This window comes from Rhinatrema bivittatum, chromosome 7 (genome assembly GCF_901001135.1).
Source record: "Rhinatrema bivittatum chromosome 7, aRhiBiv1.1, whole genome shotgun sequence".
Classification (NCBI taxonomy): domain Eukaryota; kingdom Metazoa; phylum Chordata; class Amphibia; order Gymnophiona; family Rhinatrematidae; genus Rhinatrema; species Rhinatrema bivittatum.
In genome coordinates this window covers 231,947,519-231,966,625 of record NC_042621.1, presented here as the reverse complement: position 1 = coordinate 231,966,625, position 19,107 = coordinate 231,947,519, and the positions used below count along the sequence as shown (strand labels likewise).

Sequence of the window (19,107 nt, the reverse complement as noted above, 5' to 3'; positions counted from 1 at the left end):
GAACAAAGAAATATTTACATTTCAGTCAATTGCATCAATTAATATAATTGTATAGCAAAAATGAATATATATGATACAGTTGAGAAGGACGATAATATGGTGCTGTGTGTGAGTGGGTAGTTGGTGGATTCTTATTTCAATCCAATTTTTGAATACGAGTTTTTGAATCATAGTGAAGATGGTGGATTTTATTGGCGTAGTATTCCCTTTTTGTTCTTAGAATAGAGGATCTGTAATGATGTAAAGTTCCTTTGTATGCTGAGATGGTGGATGAATTAGGAGTTTTGCGCCATCTATTTTCCTTGTGCCATAGGTCTTGTTTCATCCGTTTAAGTTCCCGAGGTGAACCAGGGTTGATGTCCTTTTTTTGTTGGATTGATTGTTTTGGAGACTATTGGACACAGATTGTTTCCAACTGCTTCAGTAATCTTATGCCAAGAGGATAAGGCTGAGTCAGGATTGGATAGATCTAGGTTTGTGAGTTCCTTGGAAAGCTGATCGCTAAGTATCTCAGAAGGGCATGATTTCCTGAATTGAATGGTAGAAAGGTGGTGTGACGTATGTGTCTGTTTATTTGTGGTGAAGGAGGATTTTATTAGGAAGTGGTCTGACCAGGGGATTGGGGTACATGAGGGTTCCATTGTACAGGAGAAATTAGAGTTGATGAAGATTAGATCCAGCATGTGTCCAGCTTTGTGAGTGGGGTTGTTGATGATCTGAGAGAAACCCATTGCACCGAGGGTAGTGAGGAGGGCTTCACAATTCGGGGAACGAGGTAAGGCATCAATATGGAGGTTAAAGTCGCCCATGATCATGGTTGGGATATCTGAATTGATATGTTTCACAATAGATTCTATAAGGGGAGAGGGGTCGGTTTCTAGTACTCCTGGAGGAGCGTAAACTAGTAGTAATTGCAATTGTTTTGACTTGACTAAACCCAATTCCAATTTGGACTCACTCCTGATAGTGTGAGTGGTAAGTCTGAGCTCTATTTGGTGGCTAGAAGAAGACCGCCCCCTCGTTTTTTATATCTGTGGAAGGTAGCGATGTCATATATGTGTGTAGGTAATTGTTTGATTAAAGCAATGTCCGAGTTTTTTAGCCACGTTTCTGTGATGGCACAGATGTCTGGGTTAGCATCCAGGAGGTAGTCGTTGAGGATGTGTGTCTTTTTAGTCAGGGATTGTGCATTGATGAGGGTTACCGAGAGTAAAGCGAGCCCTAAGAACTGGGTCAGGGGGGTGAGCATGATCGGGATGAGAGATTTGCAGACTCTTGCTGGTATTTCTTGAGTTGGAGGAGTGCTGGAGTGGCGGCGGTGGTATCTGATGGGGATCTGATGTGTTAGCATGTCTTCCCGGAATTCCATTAGGGGGATTGGGCGTGAGGAAAGGGAGAAGCTCTCTGAGAAGGTGTGAAGTCTGAATAATGGCAAGGCTGTGAAATGGTTCGCAAGGGACTCTCTCCAAATGGAGTCTGTTATCAGCTGCCTAAGAAGATAGTCTGGGAGATTTATAGCATGGTCTCAGGAGTCCCAGGTGTGGGCGAGTATAACTCGTTGTAGGCCTCTATTCCTTTAACCCTCTCTTCTTCCTCTCGCTGGGTGTTTGTGGTTTCCGGGTGAGTCAGATGATCCTGTGCAACTGTTGTCTTAGGGACTTTTGCCTGTGTCTGGGTGAGCATGGGATTGTCTAGGAAGTGATGAATGGAGGTTATGGAGTATTGGCTAAGGTAGAGATAGTGGAAAGGTGTAGCAGGAGTACTTACTGGGAGCGGTAATTCTTCAGAAGTGGTCCATGGATACCGGAGCCTATTGCCTCTGTCATGGAAAGGAGGGTGAGGCTAGGAGTCGTGAAGGAGGTCGTAGTTCCTTACGGGCTGTGCGAAGGTGCTGCACGAAGGGCCGCACAAAGGGGCCTGCCCCTTTGTCGTGCTCCTTTGGCGCACGACGCTCAGCACGCGGTGCCTAGCAGAGCGTAAATTTAAAGCCCAGCCGGGCTGTCTCTGATAGGGTGGAGGCTTTTCGGTGGGCGGGCCTTGGCGCGGTTCTTTTTTTTTCTCTTTGCAGGTTTTTTCTTCTCTCAATGCGCGGCTGGCGCTGGATCCTCCCGGGTGTGGAGGGCGATCACTGACCTGACCTTCCCCCTGTGCGCACACATGGACCCGCCGATTATAAACGGTGGGTCCATGTGTGCGCACGGGTCTTAAAATCGACCCCATGTGAATAAAATGTAAAGGTGGAATGTATAACAGATCAGCCTGCTTAGATCTTAAATTTCTTGAAGGAGTACACCATTGCAATGTATCTTTAAGAAGAGGAGGACTTTATCTGTGTAGCACACGAAATGCCAATACCAAAACCTTAAATTCGATTTGCATCTCACCGCAGTGAGTAAACCAAGCAGATTGAGCAACAAAGGCATGGCTCAGCTGCACTGTCAGTTACTGATTACAAACCTTGCTGCAATATTTTATATTACCTGGAGCCTACAAGTAGATTTTACTGGTAGACCTATGTACAAAGCATTACAATGCACAGGCCACAGATTTCAATGTACCAACTTAAGAAATAGGTGCAATTATCTCAACAAGGATTGTGCACATGAAAGTATTAATAAAATAGTCATTTTGGGGTGCAGAAGTTGGATTTATGCACATATCTATAATTTCATAAAATATACACATAAATTAACCAGAAATAACTTTGTCTGGGTTAGTTGGTGTGCATTCTTAAAGATAATTTTCAAAGTGAACTTTATGTAACTTGTGCACTTTGGAAACACATAAATTATGTGGATTATTATAAAAAATATAATCTTAAGTCCAGATTCTTTGAGTACAGTTTACCATTTCCAATTAGCAAGAGGCACGTTCCAACCATACTATTATCAATTTCTACATGAATTATATCTTTGGTAATTACTCTATCTGCTAAGAGAAAATCAATATGAAGAAAGAATCATGCAGAAAGAAATGGAGAAGTCCAATGTTCAGAAACATTTAGCTGGATAACTCAGAAATTATCCAGCTAAATAAAGATTTGTGCACTTATCCAGCTAAATTCTAGCTGGATAATATGTTAACCAACCAAGGTGCACAGCAGCAGAATATGTACCTCAAAGTATCTTCTTAAAAATAAAAACTCTGGATTTTTCCTTTTTTGTATACCAAAGGGGAAGAGGTAGATCCGTAGCCTGTACACTTCTTTTTTTTTTTTTTTTTTTTTTTGGGCAACAGGGTTGTAAAGAGGGATGGGAGCAGCCAAGGAACCTTTTATTTTTTTAAATGCCAGTGGGGAGGAAGGATGGAAAGGAGAATCTTCCTGACTGAGGGACTGTTTCAATCTATATGGAATTGGGAAGGAGGGAGGCCCTGAACAGTGGGGGTGTTTTATTTGTTTTTGTTTTTTTTTGTTTGTTTGTTTTTAGGGGTTTGTTTTTTTTTATATCAAGCAGACTGGAGGAAGAAAAGTGGGCCCACTGCTTCAGGACCATTTTCTTCACTTTCAAGTGTCAAAAGGAAGGGAAGGGCTTCTGCTATTGTGGTATATTTGTTTCAAATGTAAAGAGTTAGAAGGGAAGGAAGAGGGCACCAGCCTCATAATGGTCATATTTTTTTTTATATATCAACTAACTCAATCGATAACCAACGAGTCCAATATGAAATATATCTAAATACGTTAGGTTATTAAAATTTTTTCAATATGTGTAAGTAGTACCGATTCTTAAATATATTCATGGGTAAGTGACTCTCATACCATCCCGCTATGGTGACCAATGATTAAAGATGATCCCTAATGCGGCTTGAGAGCAGGCATGCCAAAAAGCTAGCGGGATGGTATGAGAGTCACTTACCCATGAATATATTTAAGAATCGGTACTACTTACACATATTGAAAAAATTTTAATAACCTAACGTATTTAGATATATTTCATATTTTTTTTTTTATGCCAGGCCACGGCAAGGGGTATCTTATTAACTTTAGGGACAGCTACCTGGCTGCCTCGCTGAATACCGGTGCTGACCAGCAAAGTTTAACCCCATCCCAGAAATTCCAACTTCTTTTTTTTTTTCCAGTTAAATGTTGTCTAGGCTGCTATTCACCTGGACAAAATTTTGCCAGACAGTGGAAATATAAAACTGCAACCTTTGTCAGGCAAACCTTTGAATATCAACTCTAATATTTTTAAAAGCTTTTTGAAGGCTAAGTAATTCTTTATACGTCATAATTCCTATGGCACATTCCACAAATCTGGAGCAGTGGAATAGAAGCCTCATCTCTTTAATTTGACATGACTTATTTAGCTTAATGTTTTTTGTAGCATCTTATTTGTTAGGAATCCATTGTTAATTTGAAGCAGACTTGCATGCCTACAGTGTAACTTTTTGACTTTTCAAACAGGTTACATATGCAGAGCTGTGGGGACTTGAACAGTGTGCAGTTCCTACAGTAGTTAACATAACTCAGTGTGAAATGGAGTACAGACATCCTGAGGAGACATCTTTACTAATTTTCTACAGTGAGAAGGAGCATAAAGGGGACAGGTACAACAAATCAAAGATTCTGCAAGCGGGAACACCTTTGGGACTAATGGCATATTTGTACACCAGGTAAAATATGTGGAATAAATGGTAACATTTATATCAGTGTTATTAGCTTTCTGTTAGTGAAAAGGCTTTTAACGTAAAGCAGCAATATTAGCAAAAGCATTTTTCATATTACATTATGTAGCTGAAACAATCATTAAGATCTTTTTCAGATCTGTATTTGATTTCTGGAAAGTTAATAGGTATTAAAGTTAATGAATCTAAGCAAATCATATTTTTGTGGTTATCCTGCCAAATTTCATGCAGGTATCACTCAGGTACATCAAAGCCTAATTATATCAGGTAGAGCTACTTTTACACTGGTGTAGGGTTTGGTGCAGTAATTAAATGTGGAATTTTTCCTAGACCCCATACTCACTCACAACTTGTTGCAACCATTCTTTCCCAGCAGTTGGGCCCACAAATTAGTCTAAAAGTATCTTCCAAAGTAGTTGCTCCAAATGGGTTTGTTTTGTAAATCTAAAGAGGAATAAACAAAGTAAGCAGAAAACCAAATTCACACTGTCACAAAAGTCAGTCTAAAAATGTAAGCAAAAAATATTTATTAAAAACTCGCAATGTTTGACCAGCACAAAAAACTTAAAAAAAAATTCAGCCAAAGCTTGTATCAATGTGCTACTAGTACTTATACTGCCAACAGCACTTCTGCACTATATGTAAATCATTGACTAGTAATTTTATTTAAAGTGCAGAACTAGATATCACAGTTGCAGCCATATATTAGACATTTATGAACTTTATTTCCCCCCCCCCCCCCCGAGCACTTTTGTAATATGGACTATTGGACTTTGTGATAGGACGTTTTGTACCTTATAAAAAATTTAGTGCCATTTACAGTATGATTATCAGTGGTACATTTATGCAATTTTATGAAATAAGTTTTAATTGACTGAGTTTTTCACACTGGTCAGACATTGTACATTTTTAATAAGTAATTTTTGCTCACTTCTTTGGATTGATTTCTATGTCCATACCATGACAGCAATGAACCTCACTCCTAATCTCAGTTTCTCAAATGTACTTCTAGTGATCTTATTATTTTCATTGTACCAAAGAGAACTTCCTCCTAGAGCTCATAGGATACATATAGGCATCATATTAAGGTGCACTTAGAAGTTCTTTTTAATTAGGACAATGGCACCTAAGACAATTGGAACTAGTTCAGTAACTTTCTGCCCCAATCTTCTGATCTCTGATTGTATCTATTGATACTTGATGACCTTCTCACTCTGCATACATAATACAAAATACTCAGTACTGGCACTTCTGTTAGCAATTCCAGTCTTCTTATCCCATTCTTCTCATCCTCTTCTTTTCATCCCATCCATGAGTCTCTTATTGAAAGAGACCTGCCTCCTGTGTATTTATTCCTTGGAGGTATTTAAAGGTCTCTATTAGAGATGTGTATCGTACCGGTAATCGTTTCCAGTTTCGTTTTTGTAGAACCGCAGGAAATGTTGTTTAAAACGGTTCTGACCATTTTTTTTTCGGCTGTCCCGATCTGAAAAAAAAAACCCACCTCGATCCTTCAGATTTAATTATTCACAATCCCCCACCCTCCCGATCCCCCCAAAACTTGCCTAAAGTCCCTGGTGGTCCAGCGGTGGTCCCAGGAGCAATCTCCCGCTCTCAGGCCATTGGCTGCCAGTAAGCAAAATGGTGCCGGTGGCCCTTTGCCCTTATGTGACAGGGGCTATCTATGCCATTGGCTGGCCCCTGCACATGGTGCCATTCGCCCTTTGTCCTTACCATGTGACAGGGGCTACTTGTGCCATTGGCTGGCCCCTGCACATGGTAGGGAGCAATGGATGGCCAGCACCATCTTAAAAAATAGCACGGGCCATTCATTGCTCCTACCATGTGACAGGGGCCGGCCAATGGCACTGATAGCCCCTGTCACATGGTAAGGGCAAACGGCCATCAGCACCATTTTGATTAGTAGCAGCCGCCGGCCAGAGAGGGGAACATCGCTCCCGGGCCCCCCCCCCCCCCCACCGGGACCACCAGGGACTTTAGGCAAGCTTTGGGGGGGGTCGGGAGGGTGGGGGATTGTAAATAATTAGATCTGAAGGGTGGGGGGGGGGGTTGTGTGCCCTTTCTCCCCCCCCCCAAAAAAAAAAAGATAAGAAAACCACACGGAATTTCGTGAGGTTTTCCTATCATTTTCGGGCCCCCCAAACTGCGACGAAATAGGAAATATCGTCTATATTTCTTATTTCGTCTAAAACGAATGCACATCCCTAGTCTCTATCATATTTCCTCTAGGATACACATGTTTAGATCTTTAAGTCTGTCCCATATGCTTTATGATGAAGACTGCTGACCATTTTAGAGTTGCCTTCTGGACTGACATAATACAAAATACTCAGTACTGTATATATATCATTTTGAAGATGTGCTTTTCAGAATTGAACTCAGTATCTCAAATGAAGTCTCATCAATAGCCCTTCCACAATATCACTTACGAAAATGTTGAAAAGAACTGTCCAAACTCCAATTCCTGTGGTAGACCACTAGTAGCACCCTTCTTCTTGGCATGATCTCCAATTACAGTTACTCTTTGTTGCTTCCCACTCAACCAGTTTCTTACCCAGTCAGTCACTTTAGAGTCCATACCAAGAGGGTTCATTTTATTTAGATGTTGCCTATGCAGAACCGTGTCTAAGGCCTTACTGAAATCCAAGTATGCTATATCTAACGCTCTCCCCTGATCCAACTCTCTGGCCACTCAGTCAAAGAGGAATAGCCTAGTGGTTAGAGCAGTGGGCTGAGAATCAGGAAAGACAGGATTCAAATTATGCTGATGCTCCTTGTGACTTTGGGCAAGTCACTTCCCCCTCCATTGCCTCAGGTATTTTTCCCGGAGAGGAAAATACCACTGGGGTTTACTAAACTGTAGTATTTGGTAAAATATTGCCACGAAAAATACCATACTTTTTCTGCCCCCAAAAATAATGAATTATGGAGGCCCCTTTGCCTGTTTCAGCCATCATATTAAAGACCCTATGTAAGTGGCTTGAACGAAGACAGTCACTAAAGATTTAAAAATCTCTGGTGGTCTTCTAAGATTGTCACACCCCACCCTCTCTAGAGACATCCCTGAGGCACTAAAATTAAAAAAAAAAATAAGTGGCACTGTGAAGATCCCCCTTCCCTGCTTACCAACTCCACCCCTTTAAAATTTTGGCCCATCCTCCCCAATCTCCCCTCCAGGCATGCCTAGCAATCTCCACGGCGACATGCACATGTTATAAAAACACCACGTCCATGTGCACATGCCAGGAATCGCATGCACCTGGTCGCCCATGCATGTTTTTTAAATCAACCTTTGAATTCCCAATGCTGTTTAATAAAATTATACCCCTCAGATTGTAAAATCTCTGGGGACAGGTAAAATAAACTAATGTACCTGAATGTAACTTGCCTTGAGCTACCAATGACATGCAATGATCCAAATGTAAATTAATATAAATAAAAAATAAGAAAAAGAAATAAGAAAAGTGATCAGATTCTTCTGACAAGATTTATCTCTGTTAAAATAGCAGGCTGCCTAGATCTTGTAATCCTTTGGATTACAGAAACTGCACTATTCTCTTTATACTTGGTATGAGTAGTGTATTTTTAGCAATCATTTAAAAAAATAATTATGTTATATTGAAATAGTCTGGGGCCCCATGATTGCCATGCATTCACTCTTCTAGTATGTGTTCACTGGTAGCTTTGGAATATTCGCTATTATGTTGATTGAGTGCACCTCCACTCTCCCAGCATGCTCCCTTTCAGGCCGATGCAATAAAGATGCACGGAAAACGGGCACTCAATGTTGAGCGCCCACTTTCCTAATGTGCACCCAGCCACCTCTCCTGGGCACGATACAATATTTAAATGAGGGGTTTGAGCTAAAAAGGAGGCACTAGGGCAATTGTGTGCCCCTAGTACCCCCTTGGCAGCAGATGTCCAGGAGAGGTGGCAGTCAGCGGATTAGGAAAAGGGACGCTCGTTAATTGAGCGTCCCTTTTCCTAACCTGACTGCCGACACACTTTTTTTTTTTTTTTTTTACTTTTTTTTAACCTTTTGGTTTCTCCGACATAATATCGCCATGAAATTAAGTCGGAGGATGTACAGAAAAGAAGTATTTTTGGCTTTTCTGTATACCTTTTTGGGCTGCTCAAAAATGTGCAGATCAGATGCTCATTTTTTTTTTGTAACTGGGGTGAATAGCTAATAGCCTCATTAACATGCATTTGCATGTGATGAGCGCTATTTGTTGTTTTGTTTTTTTGGAGGGGGGGGCTGGACGTGTATTTTGGACATGCTAATCCCCAAAACGTGCGTCCAACCATGGGTTAAATAGTGCACTCAGCTGAGCGGATTTGTGTTTATAAGACAGCGTGTTTGCTGAGATGGAGTGTTTCATATTCTGACCTAATTAACAACAATCTTCTACTACTTTAACATGTGATGTGTTCTTGTGTTCCACAGAAATGCTGTTCTAGAAGGTTATGTGCAACAGTTCCTCTATACTTTTCGTTACTTTTGTACACGACAAGATTTTCTGCAGTTTCTTATTGGAAGAGCCAACTGTGCTTTATCAAGGTAAAATATCTCATTGCCTATTCATATCCCTGGTTAGTGTTCATGACAGATGGAATAGAAAACCACAGCCTTTGATCACAATCCAAAACCTTATCCAGAATCTGAGTATTCTCTTCAAGTAGGGTTAAAAGGATAGAATTCTCTCAGACTGGATAGAAATGCTCCATTAAAATTGAGATCTAAAAGTTTAAATTCCCTTGGGATCTTAGTGACCTTTAACATATTGCTTCTGTCCAATGTGACAGAGAGATCCAGTTAACCTTGTCTGATTGGAAATACTTGGATTATTAGTGGAATTTTGTTTTGCAATATCATGCCACTATTTTCTGGCCTGTTTCTAGTATTCAATATAGGTAATCAAACTATTTTAAATTAATAACTATAACTGTTTATATTAAAAATGAAACATGTCATTATATAAGTGCAATCAATATATTTTTTCAATTTATAGAGAAAACTTGGATTCTTCATCTACACTAGCCAAAATATATAATCGCACACTCTATTTACTGCAAGCTTGGATTGAAGACTGCTACATTGTAGACTTTTCTACAAACACTGATTTACTAGATAATCTGGAAGATTTCATATATTCCAGGGTAACTATTATTTCATGCAAAACATAAATGGTGGGGGGGGGGGGGGGAGTACACTACTAACTCATTCCCAGGGCCAGCGCGTCCATTAGGTGAACTTCGGCGGTCACCTAGGGCGCTGAGCCATAGAGGGCGCTGAAGAGCAGCCAAGTGGTACCACAGGTGGGGCCTATCCCACTCATGGCAAAGAGAAATAGAGTCGGCACCGAAACAGGTGGGGGGGGGGGGAGGCGACTGTGTTGAAACTTCAGGATGAAAGCATCAGATTTGAAGGCAGACAAAGTTAAGAGCTGTCTTCCTTGTGCTGATAGAGAGGAGCATGGAGAAGGAGGAGGTGCTGAAGATCTGCCAGCTGCATGTCTAGGGGATGTAAATCTGACACTGATAACACCTTGATTTACTTACATCTTTACCGTTAGAAGTGACTAAGTTTTGAAGTAGCTTGCCAGAATTTCAAGAACTTATTTCCCCTCTATAATGAAATACAAATTTGAAATGAAAGTACAAATTAAATGTGTATTTATTATAATTGCTAGACGGATTATTATATTTTCTTTTAATTAATAATATTTTTGTTTAAAGGAAATAAACAAAAATTGGGCTTTAGTATGGTTAAAAACATTAAACATAATACATTCATACAATGTAGTAGTAGTTTGCAAGCAGTGTAAAATTCAAGTATTAAATGAAAAATTATTATATTCATAAGTTTAGAGTAAATGTATGTTATATATTATTGATGTGAATTTTTTTAGCTCATTCCAATGGATAGCCGTGGTGAACAGCTGCTGTCATTGCTTAAAGACATTACTAGAAAAAAAGATGAATGCACCTCCCCTTGTCTCAGCTTTGTTCAACAGAAGGATGAGGATACAAAATCTTTACACTCGCTGTGCACAAAGTTCTCTGAAGACAATATCTCCAGAAAGGTTTGGTGTTTGTTTGTTTTTTTTACCTCTGAAAACCTTTATTAATCACAGGCTGGCTAATACAATATCGGAACAAGGAAAATGGGCGCTCATGAGTGAGTACCTACTCTCTCAACGTGCACCAATCCATCTTTCCAGGGTGCCCGATTTAATATTTAAATTGGCTGCCACTGTAAAAAGGAGGCGCGAGGTGAATAATTACCTCTTCGGCAGTGGGCACCCAGGAGAGGTCTGCTGTCAGCCGGTTAGGAAAAAGGACACTCAAGTTTATGAGCGTCCGTTTTCCTAACCCGGCACAGTATGCATATTATTTTGCCCCTTCATTTTTCCCTATTCTGCTTCCACCTTCCATGCCAATAGGAAGGCCAAAGTGTGTGTGAATACTTTTAATATATGTATTTTGTCATTGTTAACTTTAAACTAGAAGCAATGCAGGTTATTTCTTTTTGAAGATTTACTTATGTACACATGTTAAGTGTCCTTGTAGTTTGCAACTCTGCAAACTATTTGAAAATCTCCCCTTTTATATCTTCTAAAGTATAAATATTTGCTGGAAACTGCTAGGAATATTGCCTGAGGAACTGTTAGATTACAGAGGGTCCCAGATTTCTAAGTCAAAGGTGATACCAGACCTATCTATCCAAAAACAAAATGATATTTCTGCTTTGAAAATTTCCTTCTTAGTAGTCAGTTTTCAAAGATATCCACAATTTACCAACATAAACTGACTGTATAAAAAATTGCTTTTTTTCAATCTGCCTAAAAGTCCACATGGTATTCCAGAGTGTGATGAGGGAGTATTTCTCAGGAACATGTTTTGGCAAGTGCTGAAAAATAATGCATAGGGAGCCTAACCTTCAAACCTATCCATTGTACAGCGTTTGCATACATAAGTGCATGTATGGATGTTAATACTAGTATTGTGTAAACTGTGCAGCAGAATCTGCATATTTGTAAAACACCACGGGGCCGATGCAATAAAGTGAGCCCATCCTAGAGCATGGGTTTACGCGCAGTTGGGGGCACGTTTTAGACATGCTAGACTAGCGCCCAATGCAGTAAGGAAATTAGCGTGCCCAAAACATGCACCCTAACAAATAAGTACCCGACAGCACCCATCCGATGTAAATTCCATGTAAATGAGGGCATTAACTATTAGCCCCCTATGCAGGAAAGCACTAGGTACAGAACATACACTTTTTAATGCGGCAAATTTAACTCCAGCCTCAGAGGTGGAGTAAAGTCAACTTGTAGTCAAGGGCTCACAAAAAGAAATTTAAAAATTGGGTTCTCTGTGTTGCAATGTGTGTCCTCCTCCTTGGTATCATTGTGACAGTAAATTGCTTGCAGTGGAGAAAAATAAATGTATATTTTGACTTGATGAAAAGAAACCCACTTTTTTTATGTCCAATAATTTAGACATCCAAAGTAAGGGGGGGCGCTAATATTTTGCTGAGGTTGCTGAAGTATATTACAATGAAAAAAGAAGCAGAATAAAAATGGATACTTGCACTGAGTGCCTGTTGCAATAAACTATTGAGCGCTATGGGCCCACAAGAGGAAATCCCTGCACTGGGCGCGGGCCATCCAGTGCTCCTACCATATGACAGGGGCCGGCCAATGGCACGGATACCCTGTCACATGCTAAGGGCAAAGGGCCATCGGCGCCATTTTGATTAGTGGCAGCTGATAGCCCGAGTGAGGGAGATCGCTCCCAGGACCCCCGCTGGACCACTAGATACTTTAAAAAAAATTTGGGGGGGGTCGGGAGGGTGGGGGATGTGAAAGGATTAAATTTAAAGGGTCGGGGTGTTTTGTTTTGTTTTTTTTGGCACGACACAGCCGATTAAAATGGGTAAGAATCGCGGGAACAAAGATTTCCCATGGTTTTTACCCGAAATTGATACTGGAAACGAGTCCGGTACCGATTCACATCCCTACTATGTATAGCAGGGCCCAACTGTGCATGGTTGTTTGCAACCACTATGAAAACTGCTAATGTGCAATGACCTGTGAGAAGTTTGGGATTGCCACATAAGAGCATAAGATATGCCATTCTCGGTCAGACCAAGGGTCCATCAAGCCCAACACCCTGTTTCCAACAGTGGCCAATCCAAGTCACAAGTACCTGGCAAGTACCCAAACATTAAATAAATCCCATGCTATTAATGTCGACAACAATCAATGGCTGTTCCCTATTGATTAAAAACCAAATAGCAGGACCTTATCCTTTTTTAAACCAAGCTATGCTAGCTGCCTTAACCACATCCTCTGGCACTGAATTCCAGAGCTTAATTGTGTGTTGAGTGAAAAATAATTTTCTCTGATTTGTTTTAAACAAGCGGCTTGTGATAAATTGAAGGAAGACATTACGAGGCTGGAATTTCACATGGCAGATGAAATTTAATGTGGAGAAGTGCAAGATTATGCATACAGGAAAAAAAAAAACCATGCTGTAGCTCCACAATGTTAGGTTCCATTGTAGGAGTTACTACCCCAGAAAATATCTGGGCATCATAGTTGATATTACATTGAAATCGTCAGCTCAGTGTGCTGCAGTGGTCAAAAAAGCAAACAAAATGTTAGGAATTATAAAGAAGGACATGGCAAATAAAATAGAGGATGTCATAATGCCTCTGTATTGCTTAATGATTAGACTGCATCTTGAATACTGTGTTCAGTTCCTGTTGCAAAATCTCAAAAAAAGATATAGATGCACTGGAGAAAATACAGTGAAGGGCGACCAAAATGATAAAGGGTATGGAATGGCTTCCCTATGATGAAAGGCTAAAAAGGTTAGGGCTGTTCAGCTTGGAGAAGAGATGGTGGAGAGGGAATTTGATAGAGATCTACAAAATCATGAAAAGAGTTGAACAGGTAAATGTGAAATGTTTGTTTACCCTTTTGGATAATACAAGGACTAGGGAACTTCATGGAGTGCTCCCTAGTCCTTTTGGGGTAGTAACTCCTATAATGGAACCTAACATTGTGTAGCTACAGCACAAAATTATTCAGAGTAGTTAAGTCACAAGCGGTTTGTGATAAATTGAAGGAAGACATTGCGAGGCACCAGTACCTCCTGTCACTTGGTAAAGGCAAAGGGCCACCAGTGCCATTTTGATTCCTGGCAGGCCCAACGGCCTGAGAGTGGGAGATCGCTCCCAGGACCCCCGCTGGACCACCAGGGCTTTCAGTAAGTCTTGGGGGTGGGGGTATCGGGATAGTGGGGGGGTTGTCATTAAGTAAATTTGAAGGGTTGGCGTGGGTTTGGGGTTTTTTTTAATAAATGTGCCCCTCCCCCCCCCATGCTAACCCGAAAAAAAATTTTCCCAGAAATTTCGGGGAAAGCCCGATCATTTTTCGGGTCCTCTGATCCATGCCGAATTGGACAATTTTGTTGAAATTTTCCAATTTGGTAAACCGAATGCACATCTCTACAAAAGCCTATATAGGGTGATATCTGCAAATGTTAGTCTCTGTTTCCATCTGCTGGTTGGGAAACAAAAACCCATGCTTCAGGACTGGTCTGACTGGACTCACGGAAAGGAAATTATCAGGTAATAATTAATTTCTCCTTTACATGCATGCGTTTGATTTTATTAAGTTTGCACATAAATTAATATGCTCAAATTATGCCCTGCAAAGAGCAAGTGTAACTTTGTGCAGTTGAATCTGTGCATGTTATTTTGGATCATTTTCTTAAATTCACTTTGAAAATTGATATTACTTATGTTGTAGCTGCCACATACGTTAGTAGTAATGTTACAAAATTACTCTCATTAAGTATTTAGAAGATTTATACTTGACACATTTAAATGGAATGCAATTATAGTTTAGAGAAGAAGAATAAAAAATACTATTAGTTTAATATCTTCTGAGTCCTGGGCTAACCTGGATGCTAAAATAAACAAATTTGGGGTGTCTACAAAGGTTCTGTTTCCAGAAGATTAAGGAGATAATTTTCAAATCAATACACAGGGATTGTGCAAGTAAAATTAGCATATATGTACATATATATTATTTTATAATCCTTAAGATTGTGTGTATAATTGTAGCATCACACGTAATTGTTAACAAAGAAAAAAAAGGGGCAGTCTAGAAACAGTTCTTGGACGCGTGTAAGTCCCTTGGGCTTTACTAAAGAGGAGGGGTGGAGCGTGGGTGGTCTGGGGGCAGGGTGAGGATGGGGCCAGAGGCCTCTGACACAGTGGCAAGTTAAAAAATTGGGTGTACATGTGCGTGCGCCGGGTAGCGCACGCACATGTACGCCCGCGCGCACCCTTTTAAAATCTACCCCCATATGTTCATATTTTTATAAAATAGATATAGAAAGTATGCATTTTCCTTTTATTGAAATATACTTGAACATACTGAAACATACACATGTACTTTTGGGGCAGAAACATACGGTATTTTATAAACTGCATGGCTCCTGCCACATAGTTTCTAAAATACTAGCATAAATTTCTGTGGGCCCACTTATGTGCACAAATAGCATATGGCAGACAGTTTTGAAAGTTGGGCTCTAAATGGATACTTAAACCCCATATTAATTTTCTTTAAATCTGTTTTAACTGGATTTATTTGTTCTGAATTTTTGTTTCACAGAGCTTGAACTGGAAATTCTCCAAAGGAAATGAGTCCATTTTACTACATCAGAAGGAAAAGCAATATACCATTGCATCAGCTTTGCCAAGGCCATGTTATCCCAACTTTATGGAAGAATTTTCAAGCTCTTATATGAAAGTAGATGAGAGGGGGTCATATTTTATAAGTGAATACAGTGTACAGCAGCTTTCCAGTCAACTTACGCTTTTGCAAGAGGTAAAGACTAGTAGAACCTTCATTGAAAGTAAATATAAATAACTTAGAGGCCAAAATACTAAAGCATGTTAAATGGTAACACAAACGATGCATCTTAAATGCCTGCATTATTTATCACTAGTGGTTAACGTATGTAAACTAGTGTGCATTAGTATTGACGCAAAATCTATGATAATGAAGACATGAGATGGAAAAGTATACAAAATAGCTCATTACCTATTAGCGCAGCAAAAAATATGCATGTTAAAGTGCACAAAATGTAATGAAGACACATTTATTTATTTATTTTATTTATTTGTAAAGTTTTTCTATACCTTTGCACAGTAAAGTTCCATCGCTACGGTTTACAAAAAGTAATCATAAATTATTACATAAAAATTGCTAAAATCTCATATCATATTATTAAAATTAACTTAATACAAACAATGTTAAAATATCTTAATATTACCCCTAAAACAAGATAAACTAAAAATACACAAGTTAAAAGTAACAAATAAGAACAGAATACGTGGATTTCAGCTTCCGTTTTAGCTGTCACTCTCATATGCCTGACAGAAGAGCCACGTTTTTAAATCTTTCCTGAACCTCTTTCTATCTTGCTGTAGCCTCAGCCCTGATGGTAATTGGTCAGCGCGTCATCGGGGGGCGTGTCGGGGGGCGTGATGCGGTCGGCGCGTCATCCGGGGGCAGTGCCGCGGGTGTGGTTCTGCGGTTCCGGGGGCGTGGCCGCGGCCTCCGGACCAGAACATGGAGCGAGGCAGCCAGCCCGGCGTGCGCAAAGTTACGCCTGCTTTGAGCAGGTGTATCTTTTGTGATAGAGGTAGGGGGGGTTTAGATAGGGCCGGGGGGGGGGGGTTAGGGAGGGGAAGGTGGGGGGAGGGCGAAAGAAAGTTCCCTCCGAGGCCGATTTTGGGCAGCCTTGCGCGCGCCGACCCTGGATTTTAATGGATATGCGCGGCCTCGCGCGTATCTATTGAAATCCCGCATACTCTTGTTCGCGCCTGGCGCACGAACAAAAGTATGCGTGTGCACAGATTTATAAAATCTGCCCCAATATACCTATGTACAAATTAAATTGTTTATTATAAAATATGAAAATACAATAATTGTATTTCACTGTAATCACAATTTTAATACATCAATAACACACATATATATCCACTAGAGATGTGCTTCGTGTTTTGCTACCGGGTCGTTTTTTGACTCGGATACTTCGTGGTAAAGTTCGGTTTTTACCGTTTAGTTTTTTTGAAAAAAAAAAAAAAACTAAACGGGGAAAACCGAAACCAGGCCAAAAAACGACGCGGGAAAACAAAGCTAAAAAAAAAACCCACCCCACGCATTTAAATTAATTTTAATACATTACATACACGCCCCCACCCATCCCGATCCCTCCCCAAGACTTACCAACATCCCTGGTGGTCCAGCGGGGTCCCGGGTGCGATTTGTCCCTCCGTGGGTGCCCAGTGTGCTAGTGCTAGCCACGCTCAAAATGGTGCCGAATAGCCTCTGAACTACTATGTCACAGGGGCTACCGGCGCCATTGGTCAGCCCCTGTCACATGGTAGGAGAACCGACCAATGGCGCCGAAAGCCCCTGTGACATAGTATGGGCAAAGGCTATCGGCGCCATTTTGATTATTGGCAGCCGACGACAACATCGCTCTCGGACCCCCGCTGGACCCCCAGGGATTATTGGCAACCTTTTTGGCCAGCTTGGGGGGGCCTCCTGACCCCCCCAAGGCTTGCCAATAATCCCTGGGGGGTCCAGCGGGGGTCCTGGAGCGATGTCATCGTCGGCTGCCAATAATCAAAATGGCGCCGATAGCCTTTGCCCATACTATGTCACAGGGGCTTTCGGCGCCATTGGTCGGTTCTCCTACCATGTGACAGGGGCTGACCTATGGCACCGGTAGCCCCTGTGACATAGTAGTTCAGAGGCTATTCGGCACCATTTTGAGCGTGGCTAGCACTAGCACACTGGGCACCCACGGAGGGACAAATCGCACCCGGGACCCCGCTGGACCACCAGGGATGTTGGTAAGTCTTGGGGAGGGATCGGGATGGGATGGGGGGGCAGGGGGTGTTATTATAGTTAATGTTTGGGGTGGTTTTTAATTTTTTTTAAAAAAAAGTGCCTCTCTCCCCATACAAACCCGAAAAATGGATTTTCCCCGAAGTTCGGGGAAAATCCTTTTCGGGTTTCGGGGCCCCCGAACCAGGACGAATTAGGCAATTTCTTTGTAATTGCCTAATTCGTGATAAACGATTGCACATCTCTAATATCCACTCATTCTCCAAATTTAAAACCATTTATGCTAACAAATATATTGCAACAGTTATACAATTTCATACTGCAACAATATCACTCCCCAAAAGCACAGCTTCATACAGTAAAATTCCAGAAATACAGTCCTGGAAGAGATATTGCAATTATTCTAATCACACAAGTAGATTAGAACAATACCCCGGTCCAGAAAATTGGTAATATATTCCTATCTCCTTCCTTCTTTTATATATTCCCAACAAAGGACCCTTGTTTCAGCAATGGTTTTATCAAGGGATTTACAATAGATACATAGGAAATCACCACATTCTCATGCTGTAACACATTAGGTTTCACTCCACAATGCCACTATCCGTCCAAAGTCTATAATTCCTACTGTGCTATAAAGATAATTGCACTCCAATAATCCTTTAATGTTGAATCTCAGATTCCTATTGAAATATCTTACTTTTGAAATGTATTCATAATTAATCACACGTATAATGCCTTCCTTCAGCACCAAATACATATACTCCTTCCTCAGTGTCCCAACAGAGCCAAAAAATCTTTACTCATACAAAACTCCACAAGGCTTCACAATGGAGTAGATTTTAAAAAAGTGCGCCTTTGCGTACTTTTGTTTGCGCACCAGGCGCAAACAAAAGTACGCTGGATTTTAGTAGATACGCGCGTATCTGCTAAAATCCAGGTTCGGCGCGCGCAAGGCTGCCGATTTCGTGTAGCCAGCGTGCGCCGAGCTGCGCAGCCTGCCGCCGTTCCCTCCAAGGCCGCTCCGAAATCGGAGGGAACTCGCTTTCGCCCTCCCCTCACCTTCCCCTCCCTTCCTCTATCTAACCCACCCCCCCGGCCCTATCTAAACCCCCCCACTACCTTTGTCGGGGGATTTACGCCTCCCGGAGGGAGAAGTAAATCCCCGCGCGCCAGCGGGCTGCTTGCGCGCCGAAACGCGACCTGGGGGCGGTTCCGGAGGGCGCGGCCACGCCCCCGGGCCCGTCCCCGAAACACCGCGTCCCGCCCCCAAAACGCCGCGCCGATCGGCCCCGCCCCCGACACGCCCCCCTCGAAAAACCCCGGGACTTACGTGAGTCCCGGGGCTCTGCACTCGCCGGCAGGCCTATGGAACATAGGCGCACCGGCGCGCAAGGCCCTGCTCGCGTAAATCCAGGCGGATTTACGCGAGCAGGGCTCTTAAAATCCGCCCCAATGTCACTGCAGACCTGCTATTCAAAAAAATGCCGAACTTGTGAAACTGGTTAAGGCGTGGATG

The 19,107-nt window shown here is 41.6% G+C and overlaps 1 protein-coding gene across 8 annotated transcripts in view; it reads left to right on the top strand.

The window, feature by feature from the left end:
• Window positions 1-19,107, top strand: part of KNDC1 (kinase non-catalytic C-lobe domain containing 1) — a 283,690-nt gene that overhangs the window by 244,208 nt on the left and 20,375 nt on the right. For 7 of the 8 annotated variants that reach the window (XM_029609968.1, XM_029609973.1, XM_029609974.1 and 4 more), the window contains 5 exons: window positions 4,403-4,611; window positions 9,092-9,205; window positions 9,657-9,804; window positions 10,557-10,730; window positions 15,339-15,554. In XM_029609968.1, coding sequence (XP_029465828.1) covers window positions 4,403-4,611; window positions 9,092-9,205; window positions 9,657-9,804; window positions 10,557-10,730; window positions 15,339-15,554 — 861 coding nt within the window. Of the gene's footprint in view, window positions 1-4,402; window positions 4,612-9,091; window positions 9,206-9,656; window positions 9,805-10,556; window positions 10,731-15,338; window positions 15,555-19,107 lie in introns of those variants that run through there. The other variant, XM_029609975.1, reaches the window with a different exon arrangement.